The sequence below is a fragment of the Gadus morhua genome, chromosome 22, assembly GCF_902167405.1.
Source record: "Gadus morhua chromosome 22, gadMor3.0, whole genome shotgun sequence".
Lineage (NCBI taxonomy): Eukaryota > Metazoa > Chordata > Actinopteri > Gadiformes > Gadidae > Gadus > Gadus morhua.
The window spans coordinates 22972318-22989769 of record NC_044069.1 but is presented as its reverse complement, the minus strand read 5'-3'; the positions used below and the strand labels follow the sequence as shown (position 1 = coordinate 22989769).

Below are 17452 nucleotides of genomic sequence, written 5' to 3'. Positions count from 1 at the left end.
GGAAAATGGTTGTCAAAACATAGTACAACGTCATCACTGACTATGACAGACTACGAGGCTCCCCGACGATCTCTTTGACAAACAGAATGAGAAAAGTGTGAGTGTGTTTGTATGTGGGTACCATTTAACAGGTGAAAGCACTCACAGTTGTGAGCGGCGTTCTTGGAACAAACGTGTGTTCGCTGCTAGACGCGTGCTAAAGTGTTGAGTCACCCTGCTGGCTAGCAACACACCAGCCATCCCCTCCACTGTTACTGAACCAAGAAGAACCAGAGATCAGCTTATGAAACACAGGCATCCCCTCCACTGTTACTGAACAAAGGAGAACCAGAGCTCAGCTTATGAAACACAGCCATCCCCTCCACTGTTACTGAACCAAGGAGAACCAGAGCTCAGCTTATGAAACAAGCTGAGCTCAGATGGGGTTAGGGTTAGGGTTCAGTAAAATCCCCTCGACTGTTACTGAACCAAGAAGAACCAGAGCTCATGAAACGCAGCGCGCCATTCATCACTCTCAGCAGAGCTTCTGGGTTCTGCTGATCAGGCTTACAGAACAGAATGTTTCAGATGTATGTGTACAGTACAAACAGGTATGTCTGTGCCGTTGAGGAAGCCTTCATAGCTCTTTAAAAAAATTTTGCAAAATTTCAAGTGACAGAAATAGGATGGTGTTAGCTTAAAGCGAGAGATAGAAGATTGGCCCATAGACAGGTGTGCCTTCTGATTTGCCCACAGACAGCTTTGGCTTCTGATTGTCCCACAGACAACTGTGCCTTCTGATTGGCCCACAGACAGCTGTTCCTTCTGGTTGGCCCATAGAAAGCTGTTCCTTCCGATTGGCCCACAGACAGCTGCTTTATCCAAGGGGTATCATAGGAATCTTCTTAACCCGTTCCATCAAGTGCATGAAAACTAATCCATGATGAGTTGCTTAACGCGAATAATGTTAGCTTAGTTTTGGGTAAAGGCACTGATTGAGTTCAGGTGCAAGCGGACACAGAATAGCACAGAAAAAAAGCATTCTTGATAGAAATACGTAATTATACAATATGTATATGTATCTCGTCAATTCAGAGTGCATGGAGGAGTTCGAGTTAGACGCCAGGGTGAGATTTCACATTTTTTCTGCAAAAGGTTTGGAATACAGATTATTTACCTTGTCATCAGTATGTCGTAATGTCACCCAAGCTGTTAAGAAAAGGACTTGGGTCATCTATATGTTTTGCTGAACATCTTCTTGTCACCTGATGTATGCAGCGTAACAAACTTCAAAGGCTTCCTCTGTGTTTCAACCCATCTGAGCCCTCTTCACTCCCCCCTCCCTCCCCATATAAGCCCCCTTCATTCCCCCCTCCCTCCCCATATGAGCCCCCTTCACCCCCCCCTCCCATCCCATCTGAGCCCTCTTCACTCCCCCCCTCCCTCACCATCTGAGCCCTCTTCACTCCCCCTCCCTCACCATCTGAGCCCTCTTCACCTCCTCCCTCCCTCACCATCTGAGCCCTCTTCACCTCCTCCCTCCCTCCCTCACTGAGCCCTCTTCACTCCCCTCTCCCATCTGAACCCTCCTAAGTCCCCCGTCCCCTCCCCTATCCGAGCATGACACATCCTTTCTACTCTCGGCCCTGTACCTTCACCCCGCGTCTCCGTCACGGCGATGTTATCAGAACAAAGCGTGCGTTAGGTTGTGCCTGCAGCCGGTGAGTCAGCTGACGTTGGCCAGAGTCGTGATGCGAGGATCACCATGCCTCTCTCGTTTCTCACTCGGTGTGTCTCTCTTGGTGTGTCTTTCTATGCTCTCATGCTTGCAGATTGGTGCGGAGTTCAGGTTGAGGGTAATCCTTAGTAACTGCTGTTTGACATGGATACATAGACGTCGTCAATGTCGATTTTTTTCTTCTCCTTATGAGCACCAAATGGTTGAAAAAAAATAAAAAACGTACAAACACGTATAGAAACGCACTGTACATCCATATGTGCGAAAACAATGCCCGTCGCAAGTTCAAACATGACAAAACAAGGAGTTCAAACAAGGAACATAAACTACAGTACGCTGAAGTAGAAAGCTTGATGGTGTAAGGATAGTACAGTACCAAAACAGGGATTGTTCGTTTTGTAAAAGTGCCGATGTTAAATAATGAATCCCTTTTCATAACATTGTTTTAGTTTGGTCCTTTGGGGCCAAAAGGAAGCAGTCCGCCCGGGGCAGGAGACCAGGGTTCTGCGAGCAGTCAGCAGTCTGCAGTCAGCAAAACAAATCGTCGTCGTCTTTGACGTCAATCGACGGAACTGCCTGATCCGCCGAGCTCACTTCCTGTTCGCCCGACGCCGCTTCCTGCGATGCCGGTGGATGGCGGAACCAGGGGTGAGCGAGCAGCTCGGAGGCGGTCAGTCTCTCTGCAGGCTCCTTCCTCAGCAGGCTATGCAGGAGACACTTGGCCCCGGGCGAGAGGCCCTCTGGCAGGCAGCACTGGCCTCGGCGGATCTTAGAGAAGAGGGTGGCGGGGTCCGGGTCGTGGAAGGGGTAGCGGCCCACCAGCATGGTGTACAGCATCACCCCCAGGCTCCACATGTCTGCCATCTTGCCGGAGTAAGGCGCGGAGCCGCTGAGGATCTCGGGGCTGACGTAGGCGGGGCACCCGTGGGTGTCGGACATGGCGTCGCGCTGCGGGTCCTCCAGCACGTGGCAGTCCTCCAGACTCTCCAGTTTCACCTTGCTCCTTGGGAGGAGAACAGAGGGGTTAGGACGGGCTGAGGGAGGGGCTCGGGGTTTGGATTTATGTAGAACAATAATGTCAATGGAGCAGATTTATCTAAGGCCCAATCCCATTTCTACCCCTTACCCCTTCCCCTTACCCCTCCTCCTTGTTTTGAAGGGGTAAGGGGAAGGGGTAATGGGTAGAAATGGGATTGGGCCTTAATGTTGCGTTTTCATCAAATGTTATCTAAGGTGACACGTTGACGAACTGATAAGGCTGATTGAAAAATTGATTTATAACAGAATGTAAAATTCCTCTTCCTGTGTATATCTGTTTATTTCCAATGAGTGCTGGGTTGTTGAAATCAGGAGCCCACAATTGCTGAAGTTTACTCTGAAACTGAAGCATTTGACGGTGAATAAATAACGCCTTGATGCAACAGACGGGCATGTCTTTTTGGACATAACCTTGTGCCCTTGATCTATTGCTGACTATTCTTATTACCAACACTGCCAAACCTCTCAGAACTTTGTTAAGATGAAATCACTAATGGCATCATGGAAAATCCTTTTGGCCGGAAGCTTTCAGGCAGGGACACACACACGCACGCACGCACGCACGCACGCACGCACGCACGCACGCACGGACGCACTCGCTCACTCGCTCGCTCGCTCGCTCGCTCACTCGCTCGCTCGCTCACTCACTCACTCACTCACTCGCTCACTCACTCACTCACTCACTCACTCACTCACTCACTCACTCACTCTCACTGATTTAAAGAAGAGGACTAAACAGCAGACCATAACGCCTAGGCAGCTGTGATGGTTTACCAGCATTAAAAAACAGACTTATAAATATACCCTAGTGCAATCACACATAGCATGCTATATTTAGTGTTGTTAATGACTACACACAAAGACAGGGAAGCACTTGAGCAACTATGACTTTGTCTGCTGCCTCGGATATTATTTCATTGAATTTCGAAATGACAATGACTGATCTCTTAAGAAATGTTGAAAGTATTTCCGAGGCGAGGGGAGAAAACAGGTTGTGTGAGACGGACTGAATAGAATCAGGGACAAGATGAACACAATGCAAGAACAAACTGATAACTTCACAAGAACAAGGCAGATCCGATCTGAGCGGGGAGAGACGGGAGAGGAAACAGAACAGCGAGAGTTAAAGAGGTGGAGAAAGTGAGTCATCCTTCTGTTGAGAGAACATTCCCCCCCTCCCCCCCACTCCTCCCTCCCTCTCTATCTCTCTATGCCGTGGCTATCTGCACCTGGGTCCCACACTCTCGGCGCCAGCCATCCCATAATTACCCTCAAATGGCTGTTGCCACATCAATGACGCATGGGAAGGCTGGCCCAGCAATGAGGCCGTGCATGTTTCAGAGTGCGAGTCACCTTCCTCAAACTGGCTTTGCACTAGTGTGGTATACAGTCAATGCATGTGCGTGTGAGAGTCACTGTAGGGAGGGTGTGTGCCTGTGTGTCAATGGGAATGTGTGTGTCTTCTTCTGAGAATGGAGAGATAGCATCCAATGCATTGTTGTCCATCTCTAATGTGGGTGCTGCCATTGTGGTGTATCTCGATACGTCATTGAGTGATTGTGGAGAGGGAGGATGATGAAGAGATTGTGAATCTGACATTGGGGAGGATAATCGGACGCCGATCAAAAGAGTCATGTGCAAAATCCATATGGATGAAGACTCGGCAGCACATGACCCGGTCCTGTTTCAGGTTAAACAAACCCTGATAATAAATTGGAACATATTTGCCTAGATCACTGGTAGAAGAAATAAGGTAATGGAGAATATTGCGCAACTGGAGGAGCCTGATCCTCAGTTGTGCCTATGAGCCATATGGTTGGGTTGATCTTATTTTAGACGCGGTCAGGAGGGACTTATGGGCGGGGCCACAACGAGGCGGTCAGGAGGGACTTATGGGCGGGGCCATAACAAGATGGGTAGGAGGGTCTTATGGGCGGGGCCATAACAAGGTGGGTAGGAGGGTCTTATGGGCGGGGCCACAACGAGGAGGTCAGGAGGGTCCTGTGGGCAGGGACATAACAAGGTGGGTAGGAGGGTCTTATGGGCGGGGCCATAACAAGCATCAATGTTTCTGTGTCAACAGCCAGCCAATGTTATGCCAGTATACCAGTCAGCAAGGGGAAACAGATCCTCCACCAATGACAAACAAAAGATATGCTTACTGGACACACTCACACACACACACGCACGCACGCACGCACGCACGCACGCACGCACACACACACACACACACACACACACACACACACACACACACACACACACACACACACACACACACACACACACACACACACACACACACACACACACACACACACACAGACACCATAACTAATAGACAAAGAGATGATCAGTGTCTGCTCATAAACACGAGAACTATCCAATCTGCAGCCACACAGACCTGCATACATTTGACGAATAACTTTTGAAACGGGGGCAGCTACTCGCATCCACATCTGATTCCACCGTTTGATAAAGGGCACAGACAGCCCACATCAAGAGGAATATGATTCACTTTCCAGAAAGACATAATCTCCTAGACGTCAAGTACATCTCTTTTCTGAGAATGCAAAAAAAAATCCTTTTAGAAAACGGTGGTTAAAGGAAACAGCCTAAAAACAGTTATAGTAGAAGACAGTGATTTAGTGGTTGACAAAGTATTGCTACAATTGATCCTGATCCAAAATCTCAATTTAAACACACAAGGCTAAAGGCATGTCGTTGCACGAGTCCCCTGTTCTGGGCTTTGTTTGGGTGACCTTGCCTGACCGACAACTTCATTATCAAACATCCTGGTTCCAATTTCCCTCCCCCCAAATTAAACTGTGGAGTTGGCATTCGGGTGCCATGTGGCTCAGGAGGAAGAGCGGGTTGGCTGGTAACAGGAAGGTTGCTGGTTTGTTCCCCGGCTCTTCCTAGCTGAGTGTCGATGTATCCCTGAGCATGACACCTCACCCTGACTGCTCCCGATGAGCTGGCTGTCGCCCTGCATGGCTGACACCGCCGTCGGTGTGTGAATGTGTGGATGAATGTGTGAATGTGAAGCAGTATTGTTAAGCGCTTTGAGGGACCACTGGTTAGAGAAGAACGTTGTAAATGCAGTCTATTTACCATTTAGCAAAACACATGGCTTTTGGTGTTTCCTTAAAAACAAACTGGACGGCACCAATCCAAACCCCTCACCTCTTCTCGTCGGCGAAGACGAACTTGCGCAGCTTGAGGTCTCCGAGCACGACGCCGTGGCGGTGGCAGTGCGCCACGGCGCGCGCCACCTGCCTGAAGAGCCTGCGGGCGTGTTCCTCGTCAAGGCGCCGGCAGCCCTTCACCAGACCGTGGAGGTCACCGTGCTCCTTGTCCCGGAAGACGTAGGCCCGGCGCTCGCCCAGCACGATGTCCCGCACCGCCGCAACGTTGTGGTGGGGCGGCAGAGCGCTGTAGGCCCGGACCTTCTCCTGGTACACCCCCATGTCAAACACCTGGAGGGGGAGAAAGAGCAGAGGGGGAGAGGGAGGGAGAGAGAGAGAGAGAGAGAGAGAGAGAGAGAGAGAGAGAGAGAGAGAGAGAGAGAGAGAGAGAGAGAGAGAGTATTTACAGAAGGAGGTCAATATTCATTCGGTACACATGTCAGACATTGAGAGGAAAGGGAGGTTTGTGTTGTCAGGCATATCCTGATCTGTATCTGAATACATTTATCTTTAAAATCATAAATTGCGATTTATTTTATATTAGAGTGTTTGCATGTGTGTGTGTGTGTGTGTGTGTGTGTGTGTGTGTGTGTGTGTGTGTGTGTGTGTGTGTGTGGGGGGCGGGGGGGCGGGGGCAGGGGGGTATGATGATGTGACACCCCGACAGTCAACCAATATAATGGCAGAGATGTGGCCGTGTATATTACTGTACCTAAGCATGAGTGCAGTGCAAAAAAATGCTCCTGAATGGCTTTCGACATTCCAGTCTGCTGTGTTTATCATCATCTGTGATTGGCTGAGCCCTCAACCAAACAGAGAGCAGAGAAAACAAGGAAAGGCAAGATAGGGGTGCAAACTGATAGGGGTGTGCTCTGGCATACTGTTAGCAGTGACGTACATGTTAATGAGGTTCGATCTAGTAAGTAAGTTGCGGTGTGCTGCCAGCTACTCCGATGGACTGCTATAGAACATGTTCGCTAAGGATTTGAGCCACTGACACCGCATACCATTAGGGAGGCGACGCAAGGCGTCATGCATATGGAGTTGCATGCATATGGAATATAAGCATATGAATCATATGTGGATCCTCTTAAAGGATGGTTGTCCAATGGGCTATTAAAGAAAAAGATGATGTCGTGCTAGCTGAAGACACAGACAGGAGGTTGAGCAACACTCTCCTGTAACGCTTCATTCTCAGACATTGCACAATGTGGTTCAGCACATACCTTGCACACCAGCTCGTCCCCCGTGTCGGTGTTCAGCGCGCTGTGTACGCCATCCCGCTCGGCCAGAGGTAGCAGCAGGAACGGCCCTATCCTGGAGGGTCCCTGGTGGGGAACAGGGGGGACGGCGGGGGATCTGGGGATCCCGGCGGGGGGCCCTGGAGGGGTCCCCAGCACCGCGACCCGCTGCGGGGCGTCCCGCAGCTCAGGGGGGCTCAGCCTTGCGCATTTGACCACAGGCTGGTCGTCCGCGGGGTCGAGCCTCTTGAGTCCGACCCGAGGACCGGGGACGCGCAAGGGGCTCCTCGGCTGCACGTTCATCTCGAGACTAAAACACCGGTTCACGTCAATCCAGGCCCCCCGGACCCCCTGAGCGGTGGATTAGGTTCTGTGGAAATGGCTAGAAGAAATGTCCCGACGCGCGATGCCTTCTGTGATCCATGAGTCCGGTGAAACTACTGGAAGGTAAACTTCCCAAAAAAGGTGACGGGAAGAAACGAGTACAGCAAAATGTTTCCCTCCGATGCGGCGATGAGTTGTGTTTTCGGTCCTTCACATCCAAAAATACTTCAGGGGCTCAGTCCATCCGCTCCTCTTTCTGGGGTGGGGTGGGGGGGGGGGGGCGGGGGGAGGGAGGAGAAATTCCTTCTCCTTGGGCGTCGGGCGTAGTGAGAGACCTTCTCGCGCGGAGTGAGAGAGTGCTCTGATGCTGTTGCTGCTCCTCACACAGAGCCCGGCTCGAGCTCCGCCCGCCCTCATCGGCCAGCCTCCTCTGCTGGTGACACAACAGTTGAGCAATACTCCGTATTACACTCGTAATACACGATCAAGTTCAACAACCTGCCTTGTAATATATAATTGTACCTTCTGAGCGTCAAAATAAAGAACAATCCCGTTGCCTTCCCCCAATTGGCTATCATAGCCATTCAAACCACAACGTTGTAGTTTAGTTGAAGTGAATGTGCCACCACTGTCATTTATCAACAGTTTATGACTGAACGCCTCGCTTGGTTTCCATGACTGGTAGGCTATTGTGACACACAGCATGTGAGGATAATAAGGATACAGGCTGATATCTCTCCCCTGGAATCAAACATCACTTGGTCTAGATAATTATTAACTAAGCGTGTTTATCCTCTTGCTCAAGGATATCGCAACTTTGTTTTTGTTTTTATTTGAAATTACACCGAACACTCCACAATTCTCAGTAGTGACTTTTAAAGGAATAACGTTCAGAACGTATAAGCACACAGCAGGGTGTGTACACTGGCTAATGCCAGGCCGCAGTGTGTGAACGTAAGCACTGCTTCCACATCCCCATATCTTCCCATGCTGTGACTGTTTGTTATGTGGACATGAGTCACCCCCATAAAGCCAGGCTGAGCCAGGCTATAAGCATTCACATAAAACACACCGTGGCTCCGTAAACAAGTATCTCAGCCTTGGAGTCCACCACCAGGCAGTCCACTCTCCACTGACTAAAGGTATGAAGACGTTCCTAGGGTTTCCTTCAAGGTGGTGAGGGCCAAGGTTGAACTTCTCCAAGTGAAAGTAAACTGAAAATGGCAACTTTCCCAAATGACATGTGACGATGATGATAGTCAGGATAAACTCCATGACATATGCTGTAATAATGAGTGGGCATGTTAAGTGTGTGTGTGTGTGTGTGTGTGTGTGTGTGTGTGTGTGTGTGTGTGTGTGTGTGTGTGTGTGTGTGTGTGTGTGTGTGTGTGTGTGTGTGCGTTTGTGTGTATGTGTGACCATATGTGTTTGTCACTGCATGTTGCACAAGAGTTGGCCAATCGCTACTATTGCATTAAGCTGAACAAGCATAGTAACAGCAACTTGCGTTTGCTAATCAAAGCACCGAAAATGTGGATGGTCTCTCATTCTGTGTGTACCACATATCCTGTAAGTGAGGGGTACTGAATCATGTCTTCATGGCCTTTAAATGGCTCATGGAATCTGGACATGTGGAAGAAACTTTTAATGAAAGCACAATAAATAAAATAAAATAATCAATACAAATATAATTACACAAAAGAAGCCAACCAGCATTTTTTAATGTAAGCTATTCTGGACCCTCCAATGGGGCTGTGTTCCAACGTTTCATACCTTCCTACCATCCGCAGTTCCCTCGATCTGAATTCGGTCATTAACTCCCCACAAGCCAGCACCACAAGGTCATCCTCTTGCACTGCCAGACTCTAAAAGGTGATGCAGAGATCTGTCCCTGCCCAAACCTTCCTCTCTCTCTCTTTCTCTCTCTCTCTCTCTCTCTCTCTCTCTCTCTCTCTCTCTCTCTCTCTCTCTCTCTCTCTCTCTCTCTCTCTCTCTCTCTCTCTCTCTCTCTCTCTCTCTCTCTCTCTCTTTCTCTCTCTCTCTCTCTCTCTCTCTCTCTCTCTCTCTCTCTCTCTCTCTCTCTCTCTCTCTCTCTCTCTCTCTCTCTCTCTCTCTCTCTCTCTCTCTCTCTCTCTCTCTCTCTCTCTCCCACAACAAGGATGAGCATCAGCAGAGAGCCTGTCTGGAATGGTGGCTGTTCTATTTAGGCCCTCTGCATTCCATCTCTGTGCAATAGCTGTCCCAAGAATAAGGTGACTCATGGCACTCACTGATGTGTGTGTTACTGTGTCTGTTACTGTGTCTGTTTGTCGAGCAACCGAGTAGAAACAGGTTTCCCTTTTATTACTTCACTCTCTCTGTAGCTCTGTCTCTCTCGCTTCTCTTTTCTTTTCAGAAGAAGTAAGAAAGGCAGGATGAGCCCTGAGTGTGGGAAAGGATGTGTGGACTGGAGAGAGCTCAACGTCGTCTTTGTCTCCTGTACAATGAGCCAACGAGACGCATGTGACTTTCTAGGGCAAAGTTTTGGTGTTGGCTCTGCGTATCTGTGTGTGTGCTTTGGGAATGAGGAAGAGTGGTGTGTGTGTGTGTTAATGTTGTGGTCAGGTTTGTTTAGGTGGGTGAACATACAGTTTGTTCAGGTGAGTCAGCGTGTCATGCACTATCACATGGTCGCACTTTGGTTGTTTCTTTTGTGCGAGAATGCGTGTTGGGAATGGTGGCGCTTATGTTTTCTGATGTATTCAGTTAGGCTATGGTAAGCGGCCTAAACAGGGCTTATGTCTCTTATGTCTATTCATTGACCTTGTTCCGTGCAGGGTGGCTGTGGCCCAATGTTTCCCAACCTGGGGGACAGGACTTTAGTTGGGGTCACTCAATGAAAATAGGGAAGTGGGATATTGCTGAGACTGTCTAATGATGCATAGCAAAGCTGGGACATCGATGTGATAGGCAGATCTGGAGATGGTTTGACAAAATCTCTCTTTGTCAAACCATTTTATTTTGCTCCTCTCTCTCCGATGAATAAATAAATTGGAATCCCGAACATTTTCCGAGCCGATATGAGGTTGCAGTGTACTAGAATGGGCTTGATGTTTGGATTCAGACACAGATTACCTCAATCCATAGTCTGGGCTGTGGAGAGTCTAGGAAGAGGCATCTATAACATTTCTTTTTTTATTAAATTTAAATCAGGGGACGATTATGAAATGAAAATGATTCAATAAGCAGATGCATACGGAACTTGCATGAATGTTGAACATATGACCAATGCTATGAAAAAAAATTATGAAGATTTAAAACATAGAAACAAAATGATCGGATATGAAATGAAAACATATACAAATGTTTATTACCTAAAAGTGATATACAATATGGAACCTAATCCTTCCTATGAACGATTTTCCAGTATGGTAATGCTTTTGGTCAAATGTATTGGTTCATGAAATGTACTCAGACCTGCACAAGGCTTTTTGATATGATATATTTGCGTAGAGCATATACAGTCATCTTTGGACTTGCCCAACTGAAGTTAGTAGAACGTGGTGAACTTGCTGAACCCCAAATACTGAGTCCTCGACCAAGATTAGTCATTGGCCAACCACAAGCACCTCTCCTGGAAACCAACCGAGTGTTGTTACAGCCCAGGCAGAACTGGGAGAAAACCATCCGGTGAGACGCTGCTGAGATTTGTTGCTAGATGTGGACAGACTCCCTACCCTAGTCTGGAGCAGAAATTCCTCCCATCCTCTTTGTTCTCCTGAGCTGCCAGTCGCCGTTATTTTCTTGGGGTGCGTGTGGAGTTTCCCCTATTACTATCCAAGTAATGGGGACTGTAGCAACCAATAACGTAATAACGGCCAATAAAATAATAACTGCCAATAACGTAATGATTTAAATGTAATAAAGCCAATAACATAATAACTTGCTAATAATGTCATAAAGTTGTTGAGCCAATCATGTAATAACTTTTTGCCAATAATGTAATAACATATTACGTTGTTGGCTGGTTATTACGTTATTTGCCTTGTATCAAAAAATTCCTTTGAAAACGTAATAACTGAGCCAATAATGTAATATATGAGGTATCGCTTCAACTTCAATTCTGGAGAGAAACTGTCACACTTAGCCTTAATATTGCATCTAGTGGCGATTTGTCCTCAATAAAACAATAACTGGAATATAAAGAAATCAAACTGAGCAACGTAATCAAAATAGCCACTGAGGCACCAGGGGGACGAATCTTACGCAGTGTGGGCAAGGAGTCAACTGTCCAGTCGGGATATTGAGTTCCTGGAGGTTTATTTTCCGGTGTTACAAGCAAACAAAACAAATGTGCAACAGGGTGAACTTGCCGCCTCATCTCCTTTGTCTCTCTGGTACAGCTGGTAAAAGAACATGACCCTTCCCAGTGCCCCCCTCCACAGGGTGCCTTAAAGAAAAGAGCAAAGAGTCAATTGGATTCATATGGAACTCTGAGGGTTCCATTATAGTACTCTGTGTATCCAACTCCGTGACCACACAGATTTTCAACGGAGTTCAGCTTTTCGAGGTTGTGCGTTGCAGTTTTCAGTGTGGTATTACAATTCACTGCTGGAACGCTAGGGGCTGTGGGAATGAGATGTTAGCTAATAGCTGACCAATGAGAGCCCTGCAGTCTCCATCATTCTGAGTAGCCTCGATGGATAGTACAATTTTTTGGAGTCACACATCGGGCTACGGAGAGGGTCTCCGACAGGGTTTAAGACGATGGAGAGGGCTCTCCGTGGATACGCGGAGCACTTAATGCAGTATCATAAAAAAGGCTTTACTTTTCTCTGGGATTCTTGAATCGGCCAAAACAGCTTTGGGGCCAGCCTGATCTGCTGATTGACATTAGATCGTTGCAGCTTCGGCTGAAATTGTGATGCCCCCCATTCAATATTATCATATCATACTGCTTTATTCACCAATAATCCTTACCTGAATGTTTTTCTGATGCATATGCGCTAGATGCTGCTCCTAAACTGATTTAATGCAGACGTTCATCCATCAACACACAGAACTTCGCAAGAGTCACGACTGTTGAAGCGTCTGCGGTCACAGAGTTGGTTACACAGAGTATGACGGAACCCTAAGAGTTACATATGAATCCAAATCCACTCTTTGCTCTTTTAAGGTGTCCTGTGGAGTAGGGTTTGTGGATGGAGGGGTATTTGTAGGTGAGATATTTAAGCATGTGTTGCAAGATGCAATATTAAGGCTAAGTGTAACAGTTTCTCTCCAGAAATTGAAAATAAAATAAAGTGATACCTCAGTTATACATTATTGGCTCAGTTATTACATTTTCAAAGGATTTTTTTAATACAAGGCCAAAAACATAATAACCGGGCAATAACGTAAGAGGTTATTACTAGTGCTGTCAAGCGATTAAAATATTTAATCGCGATTAATCGCATTAATGCCATAGTTAACTCACGATTAATCGCAAATGTTTTTTCTATGCTAAATATCCCTTGATTTCTTTGTCCCATCAATTTTTCTCATTTTAATGCTCTAATCAACATGGAGAAGTGCATCGGCTTGCCTTGTGCAAATGTTTTTTTATTGATAACAACATTGGTGATCAAAACAGGACGATACAAAAAAAGAGCCAATAGTGCAATTAAACGATGAACATACAAACATACTGCCTTGAACATAGCAGTCAGGCTACTGCTTCTTTGTTTTGAGCCATAAAAAAAATAAAAATAATGCTGTTAATGCTGTTAAATTTGGTTTGCGTTAATGCCCCGTTTACATTATCCCGCTAATGGCCGCTAATGGCCGATGGACCACCGATGTGGAAGTCGGGGTGATTCGGGTGACATCTGGCTAAAAATGTATGATCGGGTCAATTTATCGGGGTAGCATTTACACATACCCGATGTTATAACGATAACATAACGATTTATGCCAGGGAAGACACCCGAAGTGCGTTTGGCGTCACTTGACGTCATTTCGAATGACGCCAAACACGTCAAATGACGCGTTTGGCGTCTTTTTGCGTCATTTCGGGAGAAGGCAAAGGGGAGACTGGTTTAGACTGATATTTATTTATATATTTATTTATATTACAATAGCGATTCTATAATAATAGAACGCCGGTTCTAAATGGTTCTGTAATTGTAAAAGTAGGACATCCATCCATCACCCCCTATTTATACCCAAGTGGCAGATTGAGGGTCTTCCTTAACACAATATGGTCACTCACAATTGTTATTTGTCTAGGGTTCTCGAGGGTCTTTCGTGTGTTGAGGTTGCCGATATAAAGACGATAAAACACGATAAAGCGCGGAAGATTAACGAATATAGCCGATGTGCCAGGAAAATTCCCGAACGATTTGCGATGTCTTACGTTATACTCCCGTTCTATTCCCGATTATAGACGATTAGCCCATAGCAACACCTGGTAACCGATTCTACCCCGATAGACCCAAAATTAACAAACATGTTCGTTCTTTGCCGATGTTGCCCGATGTTGCCCGATCATTGAGCATTTCTTCCCGTTTCTTCCCGTTGTCTAACGATGTTCCCGGGAAGAGTAACGGTGTTTCCCGATGCAACCACGCTATTTGCCGATGTTATAACGATAGCTGCTGATTTAGCCATCGGGCACCATCGGGGCCCACTATCGGGTAGGTGTAAACAGGGCATAACGCTGTTAATAACGCGTTTAACTGACACTAGTTATTACATTATTGGCAAAAACGTATTACATTATTGGCTCAACAACTTTACTACATTATTGGCAAGTTATATTGTTATTGGCTTTATTACATTTAAATTATAACTTTATTTGCAGTTATTATATTATTGGTTGTTACAGGTACTATTTGAACTGACTCATTTTGTATGTGAACTGGAATTACAGTGAACACATCAAGAACCCAATCAGCACATTACCCATTACCCCTTTTTAGCCCCAACAATACGATAATAACAATAATAAATCCGGGAATTATTAATCCCTCAGTACTGATGATAAGATGCAACAACAAATTGTTCTTGGGAATATTCATTATCTTTATATATATAAATGTATATATATATATATATATATATATATATATATATATATATATATATATATATATATATATATATATATATATATATATATATATATAAAAAATGATACACACTTTTCTTTTCCACTAAATACTCTTTTGTAAAATACTATTATCAAAGTTTGGAATATTTAACTTGTTTGTTAAGGGTCAGAAGCAAAAATCTGTTATTGCATAACATCAACTGAGAAGTCTCGAAAATGAGATGAACTGAGAAGTAAGTTATTATGAGTGCAGTTATTATTGATCATTTTAGAATTACCTATTAATAATAAATCAATTACATTGATATATTGATACAACAAGGGTGATCATGTATTTGAATTTGACAAAAAACTATATATTTATTGATTTCTCCCATGAAGACTCATTCACCAATAAACACGAATAAAGGATTATTTTGAATGACAACATAAGAGAGAATATTTTGCGTGATAAATCTTTGGCGTGAGCCCCATCACGGATCCAGGAAGATGTGTGGACTCGGCATCTCCTGCTAGGACTAGCAGGGGCAGAGCCCTCCCCTGGACCGGTAGACTGGGGCAGACCTGGTGGTGGTGGGGTGGAAGGGGCAGCATCAAACGAAATACCTAAGCAGCAAATAACATAGGTTAGTCTACTCTTTATAAAGCTGGTGATTGGTGACTTGAAATTGTTGATTGGCAAACTGGTGTGTGTGAGATGAGTCCTCCTGGTAGAACTTGCGCTAAGGCTTACATTTCTCCCATGAAGACTCATTCACCAATAAACACGATAAAGATCTATTTTGAAAGATAACATAAGAGAGAATATTTTGCATGATAAATCTTTGGCGTGAGCCCCATCACGGATCCAGGACGACATGTAGAATCGGCATATCCTACCAGGACTAGCAGGGGCGGAGCATTCCCCAAAAGAAAGGACGTAACGCTAGAAATAAGTGAATACTCGGCATGTCCTGCCAGGACTGGCAGGACATCCCCAAAAGATGGGATATGCGAAAGGGAGTAATGAGAACATACATACCTACCGTAGAAAAGCGGTCCAGGATCTATGCTGCTTCTGGAAGATAAAAGGCATTCCCAATGTACAACATATTAAGAGTCAATCATATACCACATGAAACAGTTGAGCTTAATATACCATCAGAGAGATCAGTGGAAATTTAGAGCACTCTGCAGCTGTTGCTGCAGCAAGCCTCGAGTGCTTTCGTGTTGTACCACCGACATGGTCAATGCACTCTTTGGGGTTGCTGCGGCGACCTTGAGTGCTTTCGTGTTGTACCATCGACGTGGTCAACAAACTCACAAGTGCTCGTGTTGTGCCACCGACATGGTCAACATACTCACCGGTGTTGCTGCAGCGAACATTGAGTACTTTCGTATTGTGCCACCGACGTGGTCAACGAATTCACGAGTGCCCGTGTTGCGCCACTGACGTGGTCAATGCACTCACCAGGGTTGCTGCAGCGAACATTGAGTACTTTTGTGTTGTTCCACCGACGTGGTCAACAAACTCACAAGTGCCCGTGTTGTGCCACCGACGTGGTCAACACACTTTTGAGTGTTTGATGTTGTACCACCGACGTGGTCATCAAACTCACGAGTGCCCGTGTTGTGCCACCGACGTGGTCAACGCACTCACCGGGGTTGCTGCAGCGAACATTGAGTGCTTTCGTGTTGTGCCACCGACGTGGTCAACAAACTCACGAGTGCCCGTGTTGTGCCACCGACGTGGTCAACGCACTCCTCGGGGTTGCTGCAGGCTAACCTTGAGTTTTTATAGCCAGATCTTACGTTATAAATTGAGTAATTAATAACCACCACCACCAGTAGTTGCAAACATGTTAAATATACCTTAACCAACGTTGGAGAGCATCGTATGAGCTTGGAAAAAGAAACTTGAATTCGAACGGATGTATGATTCGTATGCCGTGGAAGACCACCTTCCCAGCCGTTTGATGGATGCGTCCGACAACCCTCGTTCGGTGGCTGTGGTTGCCGCTCCTATCCGGAAGGAGTGACCAGTGTAGAGGGGAGATGGTAGGCCGCAGCCTTCTACCAATTTTGTGAGATGGAGTCCGAACCAATCTTTTGTCATTGGCAGGCCGTTGGGCAAAATAAACAGAGGTGATTCGGGGGACATGCGTTGCCGAAGCTTGAGATAGTGGAGCATGGAAGCGGAAGGACAGAGTGAGTTGTTGATTCTCGAAATAATGATGGTTACGCCTGCCCCTAGGCTATTGCTTTTAGACCATTTTAAGAAGATGGAAAAGTGCCTTGAAGAGAAGGTGATGTCAGCGAAAGCCAGGCCCTGTGTAGGGAGAAATATCTAAGTAGGTGACGTGTATTCCCCTGGACGCATAAAACCATAGAACGCTGTGAGAAACACTGTCTCGAGTAATATGTTAAATAAAGATGGAATAACCCAGCTCTGAGAGAGCACACTAATCTATTCAAGATATCGAGAGTGATAGCAGAGCGTTTGTCTGGTACTTTTTTTGGTGACTTAGAAATACCCTTCAGTAGAAGACGAATTGCGGAAGTCTAAAATAAACTAGGAGAGCCAGGATCCTGGCATCCTGCATGAAATTGAATACCAGCTAAGTTTCTACGAATAGTAGACAATTTTTGTCAACGGGATTTTAAACAGTGGACGATGAAAGCGCAGACAATGGGGGCCGACACTGGGAAAACTGATACTTTCATGGAAATGTGGAATGAATTAAACAAAGACCATGCATAGCAATAAGCTTTAAGGGTAGACGGCACTAGAGCTTTTGCCATGAACATACTAGCGGAGTAACAGCGAATTTAAACTGTTGCCTAATCCAACCAGAGTTCGTGGAAGGGTGGGCAGAGCATTGGGTTCGTATTCGCT

General features: G+C 46.1%; 1 protein-coding gene across 2 annotated transcripts; it reads right to left on the bottom strand.

Moving 5' to 3' along the window:
- Nucleotides 1-1515: 1515 nt before the first annotated feature.
- On the bottom strand, nt 1516-7788 carry trib1 (tribbles pseudokinase 1). Of its 2 annotated transcripts, none has more exons than XM_030347227.1 (3): nt 7170-7788; nt 5942-6234; nt 1516-2720 (listed from the first exon to the last, which is right to left on the bottom strand). In XM_030347227.1, exons 1-3 carry the CDS (start codon nt 7485-7487, stop codon nt 2246-2248), a joined length of 1086 nt encoding a protein of 361 aa, XP_030203087.1. In that variant the 5' UTR covers nt 7488-7788; the 3' UTR covers nt 1516-2245. The 2 variants fall into 2 exon arrangements, with proteins under 2 accessions (XP_030203087.1, XP_030203088.1); XM_030347228.1 differs by lacking the exon at nt 7170-7788 and adding an exon at nt 6656-7122.
- Nucleotides 7789-17452: the final 9664 nt, after the last annotated feature.